We start from the raw sequence: 20,670 nt of genomic DNA, 5'->3' as shown, positions 1-20,670 counted from the left end.
AGGAGACTATGAGTAAGACCCTTAAGGTTCACGAGCTGATCACGCAGTCCCATGCTGCCCAGGTGTAGATGTCATTGGCCAAGGTATATAACCTATACTTATAATGATTGGCTCATACCTAGCTGGGGTGGGCAAATAGCTTTGAAAATTGTATAATTGTAGAATTAATGTAATTTCAGAGTTGATTTGGAACTATCCAAATCGCTTTCCCTCGTACGCTGACCAAGCTTGGAAAATAAAGAACGGCTCTTACCAGAGTACTGTCTCCACGCATCTGTTAGCTGAGCTGTTACCAAGAGGGGAAATCCCCCACATACAGTCACAGAGGTTTATAGCATGGAAACAGGCCCTTTGGTCCAAATTGTCCATGCCGCCCTTTTTTTTTTATAAAACCCCTAAGCTAATCCCAATTGCCCGCATTTGGCCCATATCCCTCTATACCCATCGTACCCTTGTAGCTATCTAAAAGAGAGAAATGAAAGCCAGCATAATATATAGACTCTAAAAAAGGCTCCTACACCTTCATACCTGAATTCCTGATGTGCGCAGTTCTGCACATAATATCAAGCCTATAGAATCTTGATGAACTAATAAATCTGTTGATGTCAGCATGGTGGCTCTCTCACTTCTGGGGCTCGAGTCAGAACCCAGCCCAGCCTAACAGAATGTAGGCCTCCTCCGGCTGCTGTTAGATAAAAAGGGCCATAACTTTGCAGTAAAATAGGTCATAAAAATACATATTGGTCTTAATGTGTTGCACTGGTTCAGTAAGAAGCATCCTTGAGAGTTAGGTTCATTGGGATAGAGGGAGATTTAGTGAAAACGTTACACCCTAGAACACCTACAAACTTTTTACACATCTTTTATCTAGACTCTGAAAAATAAAGGAGTTCTAATTAAAATTCACAAAGCCACCATTCCACAATACCATCTAATTTTGAGATACGCCTTTATTATACTGATGTCAGACACTGCAGCTATCAACCAAGTATCAGCAGCTCTGATCAGCTTAACGAACACCCTCAATTAAAAATAACCAAACTAGTGCAAGATGGTAAATAGTAAATAAATCATGGAACATAAATGATACATTTAGTTAATAAACTGTATATGTACATCAAAAACTGAAGAAAAATTCAAACAATAAAAAAAGTCCTAATTTCTTTATATGCAGTTTTGTTTAACTAAAGTTTTATCTTTTATGAACCCGACTTTCAGATCCCATCGAGAACGTGCATGTTGGTTGTAGGCGGTGTTGCAACAGATTCGAAGGACACTTTTTACTTTTAGGAGACAGATTTATACTTGATCCATGGATTAGTGCCACGAACATCAAATGCTGCTTCGTTGCAGTAAATGTTGTAAGCCAGCTCTTCTAGGGGTGGTTCAGGGTCAGTGGTGGCAAACTGTGCTCCTTCTTCCACCTCTTGCCTGACGCCAGCATCAATTTCCTATAAAACAACACAAGTGCTCCAAGTAAAACATTGCACAGCAATTGGGGCGGCACAGTAGCACAGTGGTTAGCACTGCTGCTTCACAGCTCCAGGGACCTGGGTTCGAATCCCGGCTCGGGTCGCTGTCTGTGTGGAGTTTGCACATTCTCCCTGTGTCTGTGTGGGTTTCCTCCGGGTGCTCCGGTTTCCTCCCACAGTCCAAAGATGTGCAGGCTCGGTTGATTGGCCATTCTAAATTGCCCCTTAGTGTCCCGGGATGCATAGGTTAGAGGGGTTAGTGGGTAAATATGTAGGGATATGTGGATAGGGCCTGGGTGGGATTGTGGTTGGTGCAGACTCAATGGGCCGAATGGCCTCTTTCTGCACTGTAGGATTCTATGACTACTGAGCAGTAAAATGGTGCGGAAAGGGAGCATCATCACTAGAGATAGATCCTTACTTCACTACCCATACACACACTGAATGATATTGGTCTATCCCAGTAATGTGAAATGAGCTCAGTGAGGTTAACGGGAAGGAAAATTGATTGTGATGCAAAACAGGCTACCAAGCATATTGAAGTTAGTTCTGCAGACCAATTTCATCCTCATTACATACATTTCATACATACAAGCTACTGCTTGATTCTAATTTTTCAAACAATTTATTTTGTTTTGGAGAAAATTAAGTGCTGGAAATGCACAGCAGGACAAGCAACATTCAAAACAAGTTACCCTTTTCAAGTCACACACACAATATTTATCTTTTCTTATAGCTGCTGACTGACCAAATGAACCTGCCCAGTATTCTTTTCCTTGCTTCATGTTGCATTTTTAAAAATTTTATTTCTATTTTCGAAACATCCATATATATGAACTTAGGAAATAGGTGAAGTAGGCAATTGGGACCCTTCAGCCTGCTCCACCATTCAATGTCAAGGCTGATCCGTGTGTTTCGAATTTCCTATTTATCTTCGATAACCTTTGATTTCCTTGCATAACAAGAATCTACCTCCGCCATAAAAATATCCAATGTATTTACTGCTTGCTGCAGTATAAGGCTCATTTTCTGTGCTGTATACCTCAATGACTCTGACTGCAAGCCACTGTGAATTTTAACATATATTCTCTTCAATTCTATTCATAGAATATCATAGAATCCCTTAAGTGCAGGAGGAGGCCATTCAGCCCATCGAGCCTGCACCAACAACAATCCCACCCGGGCCCTATCCCCATAACCCCACATATTTATCCTACTAATCCCCCTAACACTAAGGAGCAATTAGAATGGCTAATCAACCTAACCCAGAGGAAACCCACGCAGACACAGGGGGAACGTGCAAACTCCACACAGTCACCCAAATCAAGTCCTTGGCGCTGTGAGGCAGCAGAGTTAACCACTGTTCCCTCTATTCTGTCTCCATAGATGCTGTCAGACTATTACAGTACAGCACTTGGACGCACAAAAGACCCAATTAGGAAGATATAATTTTAAGTTAGCTTGTTTCATCCTACCTCCAAGATCTAAAAATCCTTTCCAAATTGGTACAATGGAGAAAGGGTGATAGGAGTAAACTGGCCAACTGAGTTGCTGAATTCAAACTGGCCAACTGAGTTGCTGAAGGGTAGCAGGGATAACCCAGGTAATTATAGGCCAGTGAGCTTGACGTCCGTGGTAGGGAAGTTGTTGGGGAGGATTCTTAGAGACAGGATGTATGCGCATTTAGAACGGAACAATCTCATTAGTGACAGACAGCATGGTTTTGTAAGAGGGAGATCGTGCCTTACAAATTGGTGTTGAGGAAGTGACAAAAACGGTTGACGAAGGAAGGGCCGTGGATGTCGTCGATATGGATTTCAGTAAGGCATTTGACAAAGTCCCTCATGGCAGGTTGGTTAAGAAGGTTAAGGCTCATGGGATACAAGGAGAGGTGGCTAGATGGGTAGAAAACTGGCTTGGCCACAGGAGACAGAGGGTAGCAGTCGAAGGGTCTTTTTCCGGCTGGAGGTCTGTGACAAGTGGTGTTCCGCAGGGCTCTGTACTGGGACCTCTGCTATTTGTGATATATATATAAATGATTTGGAAGAAGGTGTAACTGGTGTTATCAGCAAGTTTGCGGATGACACGAAGTTGGCTGGACTTGCGGATAGCGATGAACATTGTCGGACAATACAGCAGGATATAGATAGGCTGGAAAATTGGGCGGAGAAATGGCAGATGGAATTTAATCCAGATAAATGCGAAGTGATGCATTTTGGAAGAATTAATGTAGGGGGGAGTTATACAATAAATGGCAGAGCCATCAAGAGTATAGAAACACAGAGGTGTGCAAGTCCACAAATCCTTGAAGGTGGCAGCACAGGTGGAGAAGGTGGTGAAGAAGGCATATGGTATGCTTGCCTTTATAGGACGGGGTATAGAGTATAAAAGCTGGAGTCTGATGTTGCAGCTGTATAGAACGCTGGTTAGGCCACATTTGGAGTACTGCGCCCAGTTCTGGTCGCCGCACTACCAGAAGGACGTGGAGGCTTTAGAGAGAGTGCAGAGAAGGTTTACCAGGATGTTGCCTGGTATGGAGGGTCTTAGCTATGAGGAGAGATTGGGTAAACAGGGCTTGTTCTCCCTGGAAAGACGGAGAATGAGGGGAGACCTAATAGAGGTGTACAAAATTATGAAGGGTATAGATAGGGTGAACAGTGGGAAGCTTTTTCCCAGGTCGGAGGTGACGATCACGAGGGGTCACAGGCTCAAGGTGAGAGGGGCGAGGTATAACTCAGATATCAGAGGGACGTTTTTTTACACAGAGAGTGGTGGGGGCCTGGAATGCGCTGCCAAGTAGGGTGGTGGAGGCAGACACGCTGGCATAGTTTAAGACTTACCTGGATAGTCACATGAGCAGTTTGGGAATGGAGGGATACAAACGAATGGTCTAGCTGGACCAATGAGCGGCACAGGCTTGGAGGGCCGAAGGGCCTGTTTCCTGTGCTGTACTGTTCTTTGTTCTAATGCTTGTTCATAATATCTGAATTTACTTAGTGCCTTTAATGTAAAAATATCTCAAAACACTTTTTGAAGTGCAATCAGTCATGGAGGCAAATTTGACAACTATTCAGTTGTTATTTTAAAGTCAATCTGTTATTTTAAAGTTTATTTGTTAGTGTCACAAGTAGGCTTACATTAACACTGCAAAGAAGTTACTGTGAAAATCCTCTAGTTGCCACACTCTTGCACCTGTTTGAGTACACTGAAGGAGAATTTAGCATGGTCAATGCACCTAACCAGCACGTCTTTCGGACTGTGGGAGGAAACCAGAGCACTCAGAGAAAACCCATGGGGCACGGGGAGAACGTGCAGACCCTGCATAGACAGTGACCCAAGCCGAGAACTGAATCCCTGACACTGAGGCAGCAGTGCTAACCACTATGTCACTTAAAATCAAAGTCTTCTGTGATCATTTGTCGCATTCAAACCAGTTGCAAAGGCCATAGACAGGAACATACCTTCAGCTCTTCCACGCTGGACAGATTATTGTTCAACATCCTCTCCTTCAACATGGTAATAGGATCACTTTTACTTCGCACTTCCTGGATCTCTTCTCTGGTACGGTAACTGCATGCATCAAAGTACAATCAAAACCATTTCTTTCCAACATGCTGCAGGTCATCAACTTTTGTTCTTGATATCTGATACTTACTAAATCCCAATGAAGAGAGAAATAATTTAATAATTTAAGGGATTGTTGCTCAATGCTTAAAAATTGCGATCATCTTTGAATTGGTTAAGTTAACCCATCACTCATTACAAGTTATTTTGTAAACTTTAATCTGCAGAATGAAAACCAGGAGAAATTGTGCACTGTTGGAGAAGTGGAGCTAATCAGTAGAGATTAAAAAAGGTTTGGTGCAGCCACAAAGCAGAAGAAATAACTGGAAGGAATATTATGGAGATGTTATTTTTGAACCTATCAAATTGCTTAATTTTTCAAATTTGATTTAGAATTTTCCACTGCTGCATAGGATTAGCGTAACACCCTAACATTAAAAACAAGTTTACTTCAGCAGAGGCGGAAATATATTTACATGAGATGTGCCGCAATACCAATGGTTATTTAAATATGTTACCTGTATGTGAGCCTCTCAGTTGTTCTTGTCAATAATTTATATTTTAGGTTTACTGGCTAGAGGCAGACTGGGAGTAGCTTTCTAAGAAAAAAACTGAACTTCCTTCCTGTGACATGATATTCCATTCCACTAGCATTACCATCAGAAACAGTGGGTTTGTGAAGTACAACTTTTAGATGTGACATTAAAAGCTGCATTTCAAAATGTTGTTTATTGTCTCCAAGTAGAAATTCAAAACAGTAATAAAATGTGACTAAAAGACACCAATAAATGGTAGGAATTGCAGTGCTTTGCCTCATGGGGCGGTGGAAGCGCGTTCAATTTAGTTTTCAAAAGGCAATTAGCGAAATACATGAAAGAGAAAAATTTGCAAGTATATGAAAGGAAGAGAGCAGAGGAGTGAGATAACTGGATGACACAGGGTGGCGGAAACACTTTCTAATTTAGCTTTCAAAAGGCAATTAGATAAATTCATGAAGGAGAAAAAACTGCAAATATGTGGGGAGACTGCAAAGGAGTGGGATTAACTGGACGACACTTCAAGATCCAACGACAGGCTGAATATCCTCCTCCTGAGTATTATTCTGTAACTTAGCAGAAGACACTTTTCCTTTTCAAAAACAAGTACAATAGAAGTACCAAATACAAACAGCACTATCTCAGAATTCGGTGCAATTCTTCTTCACACAAAAGTGACCAGTAAACAAAGGAGCAATTCTGCAAAAATTAATTCCTTGTTCACACATCTCCTTCACAATGAAGCTGCTGGTGCAATTTAAAGCAAATAATTAGAAGCAAACTTATTCTGTCATTCAGATTATTTCAAAACTGTATTTCTTCTAAGCTTATATTAAAGTACATCCCTCTATAATTTCCAAAATCTATCAGTAGCTTCTATTTACATCTGTAGCTCTGACCTTCTGGCATGAAACTGCAATACTGTTTATTCAGCATCACACACAAATGTTCAATATTCTAACGTCCCAGCAGCTATTTTCTCCACTGAGCACAGGCACAGGAGAGAGGCATCTCAGTACACAAGATACAAAATAGCAAAGAAAGGACCAATGACAGCTTTGCAACCCCTCAACGCTTGGACCTTGAGCAATCAACTCAATACAGGTGTCTATGATTCACTGAACATCCATTCATAAATCAGAAGGTTTTCTATGGCTCAATATCTGGTTCAAAGTTGATGCTTGGAGTGTAATCGACTGGTTTCAATATCACACTGAGATTCAACTTGTCTTTACCTGACACCAGGATCACTCATACTGTGTCCATGATAACGATAAGTTTGCAGTTCCATCAAGATGGGGCCCTGAAATTGAACAAATGCTAGAAGTTAAAAGTTTATTTATTAGTTGCAAGTCGGCTTACATTAATACTGCAACACAGTTACTGTGAAAATCCTCTAGTTGCCGCACTCTAGCACCTGTACGGGTACACTGAGGGAGAATTTAGCATGGCCAATGCACCTAACCAGCACGTCTTTCAGACTGTGAGAGGAAACACAGGTTTAAGGTGCGAGGGGCAAGGTTTAAAGGAGATGTACGAGGCAATTTTTTTTTACAAGAGGGTGGTGGGTGCCTGGAACTCGTTGCTGGGGGAGGTAGTGGAAGCAGATACGATAGTGACTTTTAAGGGGCGTTTTGACAAATACATTAATAGGATGGGAATAGAAGGATATGGTCCCCGGAAGGATAGGGGGCTTTAGTTAAGTCAGGTAGCATGGTCAGTGCAGGCTTGGAGGACCGAAGGGCCTGTTCCTGCGCTGTAATTTTCTTTGTTCTTTGAAACCAGAGCACCCAGAGGAAACCCATGCAGACACGGGTAGAACGTGCAAATTCCACACAGACAGTGACCCATGCCAGGAATCAAACCTGGGTCCCTGGTGCTCTGAGGCAGTAGTACTAACCACTGTGCCGCCCCAAACTATTCATTATAATGATCATTCCAATACATAGGAAGATATAGAGCATAATAGTTGCCTGGAACAACCACAAGGCGTTCACCTCATTGAAGCATTCATATGAAGTCATAGAGGTTTACAACAGGGAAACAGGCCCTTAGGCCCAACTTGTCCATGCCGTCCAGTTTTTACCATTAAGTTAGTCCCAATTGCCTGCATTTGGCCCATATCCCTCTACACCAATCTTACCCATGTAACTGTCTAAATGCTTTTTAAAAGACAAAATTGTATCCGCCTCTATTATTACCTCTGGCAGCTCATTCCAGACACTCACCAATCTCTGCATGAAAAAATTGCCTCTCTGGACCCTTTTGTACCTCTCCCCCCGATGATATATCATAATCCATAAGAATGCTGAGACCACTTTATTGCTGTTATCACTTCTAATACATCCTCCTCCAACTATTGGGTTATTTTCACTTTGCAATTCCTCTTAAGTACATACACATTTCTTAGATTCCTTTAAAATTCCAATTCCAGATTGTAAAATAATCTCTTTATAGAATATTTTGATTTATTTTCCCACGGTCAATTGAGTTATCACTAGGTCAACTTTTAGTGGATGAGTGTCATCAACTACAAAGTGCAGTGGTTACAACCATTCATCATTAAGACTAACCAGCAATAAAATGCAATTAAACCATCTTTAGAAAATCCTTAGTCAATATGAAAAAATTCAGACATACAAAAGAAAATTCAAGGATCTTAATGTAAGCTCAATTAAGTAACAATAATGGTTCATGGTTCTGTTTAAATCCTTCAGTGAGATGAATGCCTTGTAGCTATACTAGATGCCCATTATGGTATAGGAACAAAATGCTGGAAAAACCTATGTGACCATCTGCTGTGACAGAAACAGAGTTAATGTTTCAAATCCAATGTGACTCTTCATGACCAATGAGCATACTGGACTCAAGACATTAACTCTGTTTCTCTCCCACAGATACTGTTAGACAGACTGAGTTTTCCCAGCATTTTCTGTTTTTAGTTCAGATTTCCAACATCCGCTTTTATTACCTATTATGGTCTATACCTCCCTATAACATTTCATATGAAACAATTGACTCGTAGTCCCGAATCTCTTTATCAATTTTTAAGGATGCATTTGGCTAATCTAGATTTCAAGTTACAAAAGTTAACAGATGGCAGTGGGGATTAAACACGATGAAGCTAATCTCAACATTTACAAAATCACACTCAAGATTTATGTCCAAACCTCTGCAGTAATTCACACTTGCTCCTGAACACTCGCACGTGTCATGTAATCACAAGTTGTTTTGATAGACCAACTGGCACAAATTACATTCTCTGAACTAAATATTTTAGAAAATTTAATGTTTTTCACAACTCTAACAAGTGAACCATTTATAACTAAAACATAAAGTAGTGTTCACATATTCCAGTCATGACAATTTGTGTTACCTTTCCAGACCTGCAGTGCTCTGCTGCAAACTTTGTTGCTTCTCTAACGCATAATATATCCATGCCATCGACCTGTAAACAGAATTGTGTAAGATAGATTCATGTATGACATATGTACAGCTGCAAAGACACCCTAAAGAATCATAATGTTTTTGTTCCTTTTTCCCATATCGTGTTCTCATGTTATTCCTTTGCCAGGAGATAACGGCAATGCTGTTTCTAACAGTAATCTGCAGGGTATGGCTAACACTTCTAGAATTGCTGCACACTGTGACAAACAGTCAGTTCCAGATGGCATCCTGCTGCCTTGCGGCAGTGTGCACCAAGACACTATAATGCCACACTGCCTTTAGCAGTTAAAACATAAGCACTTTGATAACCAATGTTAGATAACATCTTTGATAACACGCAGTCAAAAATTGTATGGAAGGAAATAAAATTTTGCACAGAATGTTGCACAATGGTTACCCAACCGAACACAATGGTAACTACGATTTCTACAAGTATGTTTGTAAATTCATTCACAGGATGTCAATGTCACTGATAAGCCATTATTTATTGTCCAATTTTACTTGCCCTTAAGAAAGTGGTGAGCTTGACAACCAAGTGGCTTGCAGGGCCTTTTCGGACAACAGTTAAGAGTCAACCAAAATGTTGACATGCGTCAATCCAGGAAAATGCATTATTTACGATGCAGGCCTTAGTTGTGTACATCAGCATTGTGATTGAAATTAGACCCATCACCAACAGAACTTGATGCAGTTTGATGGTATCAAGGAAGAGATATCACAATTTATCATATATTAGTAAGTGGCATTGCTCAATAACAATCTGCTTATTGAATAATGTATTACGTGGCCAGATAAAACATCTTTTGTTAGAGTCAATGACTCTGAGGAATTGCTCACATCTAATGAGACGGTGAGCTTAAATGAAAGAAAAACAAAAGAGTTTATGTGCCACAAAACATTGAGAATTTATCCCTTTGTTTTTTAAGGAAAAATGTTTTGGGTTTTAAAATTACTGTTGTTTAACTGAGGGCCCATATGATATTCTGTAATTTTAAATGTAATTAGGTATAATATTAAAAATACTAGCCAGTCGTGGAATAAAAGTGACATTGTCATTCTAGGTACAAAATAAATAGCATGTATATTGCAAAGCAAATAAAACAGTCTCTTATTTACAATACTTGTGTAGTATTCTTGAATGAGTCAGGGTATCTTACCCTCAGGCCAGGGATGTAGTCACCTCTCTTATAATAGTCTGTGCTGGCTGCTGCTCTTTCCACGGAGGTACCCATGCCATACCTGTTGTTCTCACAGATAAATATACAGGGTAACTTCCATAGCATTGCCATGTTGTAAGTTTCAAAAATCTGGCCCTAAAAGATTAATATAAATAACGCAGGAGATTTAATGACAAAATAAGTATTTGAGTAAAAATTCCAGTGCCATTGCCCCTTGACTTTCACAGTCCCATGTAACACCTCAAAAGATCCTACCAAGTGTGAAATTTAGAAAATCTATAAAGTTCATTCCTTCAAAATCTGGCTCAAACTCAATAAATAGAATATTACACAATTAACAAAATAGGTCTATGAGCCAGTGCACTTATACAAAATCTTCCTCACCAGTGTCTCCAAACAATGCTACAGTGCGAGCCAAGCACCAGTGCATCCCTTACCCCAAATTGTCCACCTCTGAAGAATCATACAGACTCAAAATGTTAGCTCTGTTTCTTTTTCCACAGATGCTGCCAGACCTATGGGGTTTTCCAGCATTTTCTGCTTTTATTGCCGTGTTTCATTATGTTGGTTGTATCGATGTGTACGTATAAACCTCAGCCGCATACTAAGTTGACGGATTCCTATAATTTACATGTGCCTCAAATTGCTAACATCAGCAGATCTTGTTTTCTGATTTACAATTTACGGAATAATAAGGCAACAGCACTGACAGCAGCCTTTACCAACCTCTAGGCTCACATACATAACAAATACATAACAAGTGCAGAAAAGACAGCTTCTTCGGCAGCGAAAACTGTCATCAGGCTCCAGGTCCAGAGATTGGATACTCCAGTAACTGGAGAACTTAGCACTTCATGAACTTTCTGGTTTGCAATTGACCCAGTATAAACACATCTGATGCATTCTAAAGTACATAGCATATTATAATCAAAGCTGAATTCAGTAATCTTGGCTTCTTTCTGTTAATCATAGCCAAAATCTCCACACACATACCCAGATGTCAATATTTTATTACCATATTAGTGTACAATGTATTGACACATTGCTCTTTGTGCTGATATACTACAGCATTACCTGCCAACTTACACAAATACATAACCAAATGGAAAACGTACTTTACCTGATTAGCTGCACCATCACCATACAAAGATAGACATATCTCGTCCTTTCCAAAGTATTTGCAAGCCAGTGCAATCCCAGCTCCAAGGGGAACCTAATTCAAAGAAATAATGAAAAATCAGGTTTTTTGTGCCAAAGCATTTCCATCTAAAAAAACTATATTATGTACTGGATGTTATTTATCTACACAGCATTTTGTATCAAAAGCAGTATCTGAACTAATGTGATCATATAGAGAGATCCATCCTTACCTGTGCACCGACAATGCCATTGCCACCATAAAAATTGTTGGCATACATATGCATAGAGCCACCTCTGCCTTTAGCACAACCTCCACGTCTACCTGTTGAGAGTAAATACATCATTTTTATGAGCATAGGCAACCAGGAATATTATAGTCATGATATCCCTTTTAAAATAAATATCATGGGATGAGGGTATCGCTGCCTAGGTCAGCATTTATTGCCCATTCCTAATTGCCCTTGATAGTGGTAAGCTGCTTTCTTGAACCATTGCAGTTTCCGAGGTATAAGTACACCCACAGTGCGTTAGGGTGGGAGTTCCAGGATTTTGACCCAGCGACAGTGAAGGAATGGTGATATATTTCCAAGTCAGGATGGTGTACACCTTGGAAGGGATATACAGGTGGTGGTGTTCCCACGTGCCTGCTGCCCTTGTCCTTCTAGGTTGCAGAGGTCGTTGGTTTGAAAGATGCTGTCGAAGGGGCCTTGGTAAGTGCATCTTGTAAATGGTGCACTCTGCTGCTACTGTGGTGGTAGAGGGAGTGAATATTTGTGGATGGAGTGTCAATCAAGTGGGGTTTCTCCTGAATGGTATTGAACGTCTTGTATTGCTGGAGCTGCACTCATCCAGTCAAGGACTGAATATTCCATCACACAGCAGACTTGTGCCTTGCAGATGGTAGAAAAGGAGTCAGGTGAATTACACACCATAGAGTTCTCAGCCTCTTACCTGCTCTTGCACCCATGGCATTTATATGGCTGGTCCAGTTCAGTTTCTGGTCAATGGTAACTCCCCTGCCCCAAATGTTGACAGTGAAGGATTCAGCAATGGGAATGCCATTCATGTCATGGCGAGATGGTTGTCCTCACTTTTTGGAGATGGTCCTTGTCTGGTACTTATGTCGCATGATAATTACTTGCCACTTAACAACCCAAGCCTGAATGTAGTCCAGGTCTTGCTGCATCAGGGCTTGCACTGTTTCAGTATCTGAGGAGTCACTAATAGTGCAGTCATCAGCGATGATCCATACTTCTGACCTTATGATGTTAAACAAAGCTGCTGCAAGTGCCAAGACAGTGTGAAAGTTTGCAGATGATACTTAGATAACAGGCGCAACATGCTGTGGTGAGGGGAGGAGGAAGTTACCAGAGGGACACAGACAGACTACGTGAAATACATTAAATTATTCTGTAATGAATATCAGAAGATTGTGAAGAACTATTGTGTTGTGCACTGTATTGCAAGTGATATATCGTGTGTGAGAAAGCAGACTTTCTGAAAGGAGGTTCTGACTGACAGTTTAATACAAATAGCTGATACTAATTGCGACCAGGCTTGATGATGTAATGGGCAATGCCTTCTCCTATTTCATATGATCTTATGAATTATTGCAAATTTTGCAAATCATAGTTTTACTTGCCAGTCAACTCGGCCAGAATTTCTTTGACAGGAACCCCACGTGTGTAGCTGTAGCCATGAGACCGGTAAGCTGTTATCAGGTGGTCTGTTGGTTTGATCGCAACTTCAATTCCAACACAACAAGCTTCCTGCAATAAGAAATGCAACACTTAAGAATTGAGTTAGTGTGTGTCATAATCCAACATAGCACTTTCACAACAGATCACTAGGGGTTTTGCCTGTGTTTAGACAGGTCATCCAGACTGGCTCTCAAATGTGAGCACCCAAGTATTACTGGAAGTACGCCGAATAGCGATTCTACAATGCATTCTTAGAAAGTACAGAGCATAATGGAACAAATGGCTGAAATAGCATAGACTTCATATCTGGCCCAGCATGATTTAATATTAAGGTTAACTACAGTGACCAACTTCAATCGGTAACTTTACACTACAGTATTTTCAAAGCAAACAGTTCAGATCAACACTACCAATACAGATATAACAAAGACCACAGGTTTAAGCAGAATGTGAAGCTGCATAGTTAAAAAGAGAAAGAAAATATAAGCAAGAGCAAAAAGCAAAATGGAAACAAATAAAAAGTTAGAAAATGACTAAAAAACAGTATAATCAGTGAGAGTGCAGCAAATGAATAAGGAAATTCACAATACAACAATCAATCTCTAATACAAAGCAAAATGCTGCAGGTGCCAAAAATCCGAAATAAAAACAGAAAATGCTGAGCAGGTAATGCAGCACCTTTGGGAAGAGAAACAGAGTTAATGTTTCAGGATAATGACATTTCATCAGCACCGTTTCTGTGCTTACAACAAGCAACCAGATCATATCACAAGGTCAACAACAATTGGCAGGTCATTCGTCCTGGGTTAGATGGGAAGGGTCAATTCCATGAGCTTGTTCTCGTGTGAGGAACTTAACTTAGATTTGCAAACTTACCCTTTAGCGGAACCTCTGTTTGATGGCTATTAAATACCATGAATTAAACTCAAATCATGTTGATAGGACTCCAACATCTATAGTGTAGGAGGGAGATTTCCAATGTATAATATTTATAGCACAATTGGAAACAAGTGTATCAAAGCTATTCTTCTACAAATATCCAACAATGCAAATTTTCCCCATTGATTTTTTAAACAGCAATTACTGTGAAGATATAGAATTGTGATCTGAGAATTCATTTTTAATTCTGACTAAACACCTGACTTTATAGTTAAAAGAAGCATTTCATTGAAGGAGCCATTCCCATCCATTTTACTATACGTACTTGACCATCATACAAATGGCAGAATCCACGGATGATCTTCTGTTTGTAAAGCTGATCTGCCTTGAGCTCCATACGGCGAATTAGTTGCATTGTGCGGTAGTATTGAAGGCCATCCTCTCTGGTCAGGACGGCTGTGGTGGCAGGACCTTCTTCAAGACGATGCAAGTTGCATTTCTATATTTAAAAACAATTCTTTGTGAAAACATTCAAAGGCAGCAATAATTACAGCAGAAAACACTAAACAAAGACTTTCTTGAAATAATAATGTGCACATAACCCATAGACGTTCTATATACTGTGGCATCACTAAATCAATCGAGGAAAATGGATAATTAGAGTATCAGAGCATATAGGAATTAGACTAAAGCGAATTATGTAGTGCACTGGATTTAATCAGTCACTTTAATGCTGATATCAATGGAGTTTGGAAAAATATTTATTACTCAGCAAAGCTTCAGCAGAAATATTGGTGGGGACTTGTTTACTTAGTGACCCAATAACTCCTGGATTTTTAAAAACATTAGAATATGCTAACATATCTTTTCATCGTTTTTTTCTTCATGAAGCACACGGAGGGTGAGACAAATGGGCACAGGCAGACATCTGATGCAACCTTATTGGGATGTGCCAAAATGATTAAACATATTCCCCCAGGTGGACCTTTAACCTCATTTTCTAATTTTCCACTTGCTCTCCCCATGGTGGTTCTACAGTTATTTGGGCTATCTTGTACTGCACCCATTCTCCACACACATTATGAAGAAGGTAAACAGGCTATTCCTAAATGGAGGCACAGGAAAAATCACGTCCTGTGAAGTATTTGATAATTTTAGTTGGCACTTAAACTGTTAACCTATTCAAATCAGACTGGTCAAGAAATAAAATTAGAATCAGTTGCAAATGCATAGTAACTTTTTTTTAAGGTTAATGAGAGGTCATCACAAACTTTTTCTTTGCATTGTCTGTTTTTACTAACATCATGCCCCAGAAAATGCAAAAGAAAATTATAGCACAAAACAATTTGAACTCCAATTAATGCATATTTCGGCAAGTTCTTTCTGGGGCACAATGGCTAATGAGGCAATACTTGAACAAAATATGGTGATACGGTAATTGAGGGAAGTGACAGATGTCCTAACCAATTCATTTCTATGCTTCTGCAAGGTTAAAATGAACATACAAACACTAAAGCATATAGCAGAAATGTTGTATAATGTTTCCTTGATTGGAAAAATATTGCAAAATTTTTGTTAAATTGAGTAAATGTGGAATACTCCATTTAAAATTTAAGGTCTTTTCTTAAATCAAAGTAGCAATTTACTCCTGACAGTACTATATAGTGTAGGCTGGCTTTCAAATTAACTTGATTCTTTTCTCTAATTTTCCAATTTATTCAAATAAAGAAGCGCAAGGCTTTATTCGAAGCAGAATTAATATTTTATAAATAATCAGTTAAGGGGCGATATTCATGAAAAATTACCTTAATATCAAATGTTGCTTCAGATGCAAAGTCGGCATAATTGCGAGATCCCACTACAACTTTGGTAGGCTGGAAGAAATTAAATACAGAATTGTAAAGAAAAAATAAATCAAGTCCATGGCGAAGTGCATAAGGGTGTGTTAGAAAGAACAAACTAGCATCTATAGATGCGCAAATTCAGCAATCTTGCATTCCCAGCAAAGCCACTGGTGAATGGAGCAGTTTATTACAGTGGAATAGCATTACCTTAAAAGACCTGCACTGAATTTAACTAAAGTGCTTGATCACAATCACCCCCAAGTTTTACACACGAGGAGTTACTTCACCATTATTAGACAGGTGAACATGACACAAGAAGTTCCTAAACGCAGAATGCTGAGTGCATGGTAAGCCTGCTTCTAGTTGTGTTGAATCAATGAAGCTAGCTTGGACGTCGGAAGAATTCCCTGCTCTGCTTCAAAAGGTAGCACATGAGCCAACTGAACGAACATAGACTTTGGTTTTAACCTGATAGTATGGCACACCTCTCGGTACAGCACTGAAGCCTCAGACAAGATTATTTCTTCAAGACCCAGAGTGAGATTGGGACCCACAATTACATACTTTTGAATATTCAACAGTCCAAAAAACAAAACCAACTCTAAAACAGCAGCCCTGAAACCCAGAATTGTCATCTCTGCTTCAGAAATGGGTAAGAAGCATTGTAAAACTGAGGATGTTTTCTAGCATGAACTCAGATGCCACTGTTCAATGAATTGATGTGCCCATGCTGTGACATGAAAGACGATACCACTATTGGCAAGAATCTGTCAAATGCGTAGATACACGTCAGCTTTAAATTCTAATGCAAGCTCAAAGTCAAGGAAATCCCAAACCAGAAGTTATCCCTATTGCAGCAAATATTCTAATGAAAGAAATTGCATTTATATTGAGTCACAGCATCAGTCCTTCCTGTCTCTTTCGCAATTTCATAGAGTGCACAGTACTTTTTTGAAGGATAGTCACTGAGGGTAGGCAACGTAGACAAAGCAACAGCCAGTTCAAACACTGCACAGTCCCACAAATAGCATCTACTTTTAGGATTGCAGATGCTGGAAATCAGAAATAAAAACAGCTGGAAACACTCAGCAGGTCCGGCAGCATCTGTGCAGAGCGAAACAGAGTTAACGTTTCAAGTTAAATATGACTCTGTTCTGAAGAATAGTCACATTCAACACAAAATGTTAATCTCCACATATGTTGTCAGGTCTGCTGAGTATTTCCAGCATTGTCTTCAGGTGTTTTTTGAGGGATATATATTGGTCAGGGCATAAAGGAGAACACATTCTGTTTGAAGGCGTGCTACGATTTGCTCCAGAGGAGACATGAATCTACAACCTTCAGATTCAGAGGTGAAAGTGCTACCAACTCAGCCACAACAGACAGCAATGACACCAACGTCCTGTGGCATAGAATGTGTTTTACCCTCTAACACGAGACAGGCCTGAAATAAAACAGGAACTTGACTCTACAGCACCTCAGCAAGGCATTAATAAATTGTAAGCTCCTACAATCTTTCAACTGATAACTTTACGGATGCCATTAAATAACCTGCCACTGAATCTTGGAAGTGGGATAGCGACCACTATCCTAACCTCTCAGTATCCTGTTTCCTTGAAAGATGTTGACAAAAACAAAGGATGTTGACCAGCATGAATGCTCAACCTGCTTCCTGCTGGTTCAGTTATTCTATGGTATAAATACTGGTACCAGTCAGTAGGGTTTTTAGATTTCATGAATTCACCCAGCGGATCGCAACGTAAAAGCAGAGTTGCTTCAGTGATGACAGTTTTCCTTTTCGTTGGGCTAAAGGCATCTTGCTAGTTTTGGTAACTTTCTACTTGAGAATTTAAAGTAAATACTATTTTAAATATTGATGGATCTCTTAAATATATCTCTGTAGCATTAAGACTTGGATTCTCTATTACAAACAAGATCATACTTTCTTTTCCTAGAACTATCAATGTTACAATTACTATTAAAGAGAATTGCAATTTTGGTTCTTTAATAAAGTTTCATATAATTTAGAAAGCATCTTCTGCACCCAAACTCAAGAACCCATCTCTGTACATTCTTCAATGGAGAGATACATTATTGAGGAAAGATGCCCGGAGCCAGTTGTTAGAATCCAGCTAAAACATGTTAAAAAGGCTTCTGGAGGACAGTAATATTCTCTGGTGCTTCCTTTCCTTCAGGTAGATCAGTTCTTCAAACCCATTTAACTGTCAGTGGGGCATGTCTTTTTCAAGCTTAAGTGAGAGTGATCATCCGAGGAGTACTCCTGATCCAGAGTAGTCCCAAAGAAAGGCTAAGATTATAATTCACTTCAGAGTGGGAGGCAGAGGGAACGAGTTTCAAGCAGGTTCAGTACCAGGCAATGCTGTTTGAGGAACTGCAGGTTATTTTTCAATTACTCAACACCGAGTTCAATAGTGGTGGACCCTAACATCTACCTCATTTTTATTTCCCTTTTCTGCTTTTTTCTTGCTTTTCTCTTTCAGCAACAGCTGTTCGTGATTCTATCAATGACACCTCCTCGTTCCATTAATTCTCCCTTTTGCCTTACACCAATGCTTTTGTCACTTAATGCCTCATGTTTTCTACCTTATCACACATGCACGCAGATAAAACACTATTGTTTGGCAGCCTGAAACAATCCCATATGAATCAAACAATTCCCCAAAAATTGTGAGCTTTTGAATATAAGGTGACCATAGACAGGCTGGGGAGAGATAAAGCTGTTTCCCAAAAACATCACATTCAATCAGTACCATTGTTAAATGGCTTTCACCTTTTGGCTTAGGAGGTAGTTGAAGCCCCAGGACATTGCTATATGAGTTCTTCAGGATAATGTCCCATGCCCAACCATCTTCAATTGTTTCATCAATGACCTTCCCTCCACCATAAGAGCAGAAGTGAGGATGTTCGTTGATGATTACACAATGTTCAGTATCATTCATGTCACCTCAGGTACTGAAGCAGTCGATGTCAATCTGCAACAAGACCTGGACATTCAAGCTTGAGCTGGTAAGTGGCAAGTAAAACTTGCACTACACAAGTGCCCATCTCCAACAAGAGAGAACCCAACCATCTCCCTATGACATTCAAAGGTATTACCATCGCTGAATGCCCTATTATCAACATCCTGGGGGGGGGGGGGGGGGGGGAGAGGTTTACCATTGACTAGAAACTAAATTGCACCAGCCTTCCAGAAAAAAGCTGGATTTCTACCCCTTTACAAATATTCACTTCCTCCACCACTGACGAACAGTGACCACTGTGTGTACATCTACAAGATGCAGCAACTCACCAAGGTTCCTTAGGCCGCAACTTCCAAACCCACGAGCACTACTATCTAGAAGGACAAGAGCAGCAGTTACCTGGGAATACCACCACCTGGAGATTTCCCTCCAAGTCATTTACTATCTTGACTTGGAAATATATCGCTGTCACTAGGTCAATATCCTGGAACTCCTTCCCTAACTACAGCATATGGACTACAGCGGTTCAATAAGGCAGTTCACCACCAATTTCTCAAGGGCAATTTGGAATGGACAATAAATGCTGGCCTAGCCAGCAACGTTCACATCCCTAAAAAAAAAAAAAAAATAAATACTTAAATAGTTCAAAAAGTCAGCTCACCATCACCTTCTTGAGGGCAGAGGTTAGGGAAGGATATAAATGCCAGCCTAGCCAATGACACCCACACCCCATGAAATAATATCTAACAAAATATCCCAAGTTACTGTGAGGCTTGGCATAAGTTTAGTATCTGTGGAAAAACAAATGTGCTCCATACCGACATTACATTTGAATGAATACACCACAAATGATTGCAACTTGAATTACATTTTTGAAAAACAGTATTATGCACTGCTTTTTTTAATACTAAAGGGAATTGATCACTCAGTTTTAACACTTCTCAGTTTAATTAAAAGAATATTTTACAAATATTTAACACTTTAGGCATACAGAACACATGCCAAGTACACCTATTGATGTACACTATAGTCAAGTTTGCAAACACTGCCTGCAACTAAAGCCACCCCAGGAACCACATATGGTACTATAGCATGTATGGGCTAAAAAGAATATAATCTTGTATGGGTTCCAATGAGAATTGACAGAAATTAGTCAAACCCACTTCTGTGGCTATCCAATTTTCCACACAAAATATTGGATTAGAACAAAGCTGTACAAACTGAAACTGTACTAATATAAAGGTGCTTTGCTTCTTCAATCTCTGCCTCCATTTTCAATGTAAGAAGTCTCACAACACCAGGTTAATGTCCAACAGGTTTATTTGGTAGCAAACGCAACTAGCTTTCGGAGATCTCCCACTCCACCTGACGGAGGAGCAGCACGCTCCGAAAGCTAGTGGCGTTTGCTACCAAATAAACCAATTGGACTTTAACCTGGTGTTGTTAGACTTCTTATTGTGTTTACCCCAGTCCAACGCCGACATCTCCACATCATGACTTCCATTTTCAATGCTCAGCTCCTCTAGCCCATTGTCTCAGTATCTGTGATGTTTGAGTGCAGATTCCATCAACAGAAAATGAGAAAATCGCAGGCATACAACCTCAGCAGTGCAAATGAAAGACTCTGCTCACTCTACCCAGAGAGCCATAGTGAATGAGCTTTCTCATTCAAACTGTTGAAGGTTGCAGCTCCCATTGCAAGGAAGGAACAGTGCAGAATTCTGACAAAAGCCACGCAGCCAGGGGGATGAAGAAACACAAAGGACATGTGGTTAAGGTTGAAGAATGGGAGGGATGTACAGCTTGCATACATACACGATTTCCATTCAATAAAGGCACACCTCTGACTTAATTGGTTTCGGAAACGGCAAAATAGAAATGATTATCCTTGAACAACTCCAACAAAACTTCAAACAACAGTAACAAGGC

General features: G+C 40.0%; 1 protein-coding gene across 2 annotated transcripts in view; it reads right to left on the bottom strand.

Annotated features, from left to right (window-relative positions):
• Nucleotides 1-932: 932 nt before the first annotated feature.
• LOC144506374 (pyruvate dehydrogenase E1 component subunit alpha, mitochondrial) overlaps nucleotides 933-20,670 on the bottom strand; it is a 33,449-nt gene continuing 13,711 nt past the window's right edge. The window contains exons 2-11 of one of the 2 annotated variants that reach the window (XM_078232399.1): nucleotides 15,722-15,790; nucleotides 14,242-14,415; nucleotides 12,980-13,106; nucleotides 11,568-11,659; nucleotides 11,318-11,410; nucleotides 10,177-10,332; nucleotides 8,949-9,020; nucleotides 6,808-6,875; nucleotides 4,934-5,042; nucleotides 933-1,451 (exon numbers count right to left, since the gene is read on the bottom strand). In XM_078232399.1, the coding sequence (XP_078088525.1) occupies nucleotides 1,287-1,451; nucleotides 4,934-5,042; nucleotides 6,808-6,875; nucleotides 8,949-9,020; nucleotides 10,177-10,332; nucleotides 11,318-11,410; nucleotides 11,568-11,659; nucleotides 12,980-13,106; nucleotides 14,242-14,415; nucleotides 15,722-15,790 (1,125 nt within the window). In that variant the 3' untranslated portion in view covers nucleotides 933-1,286. Of the gene's footprint in view, nucleotides 1,452-4,933; nucleotides 5,043-6,807; nucleotides 6,876-8,948; nucleotides 9,021-10,176; nucleotides 10,333-11,317; nucleotides 11,411-11,567; nucleotides 11,660-12,975; nucleotides 13,107-14,241; nucleotides 14,416-15,721; nucleotides 15,791-20,670 lie in introns of both variants that reach the window. The other variant, XM_078232398.1, reaches the window with a different exon arrangement.

This window comes from Mustelus asterias, chromosome 17, assembly GCF_964213995.1.
Source record: "Mustelus asterias chromosome 17, sMusAst1.hap1.1, whole genome shotgun sequence".
Lineage (NCBI taxonomy): Eukaryota > Metazoa > Chordata > Chondrichthyes > Carcharhiniformes > Triakidae > Mustelus > Mustelus asterias.
The sequence above is the reverse complement of the archived record's forward strand: the minus strand, read 5'-3'. Positions and strand labels throughout refer to the sequence as shown.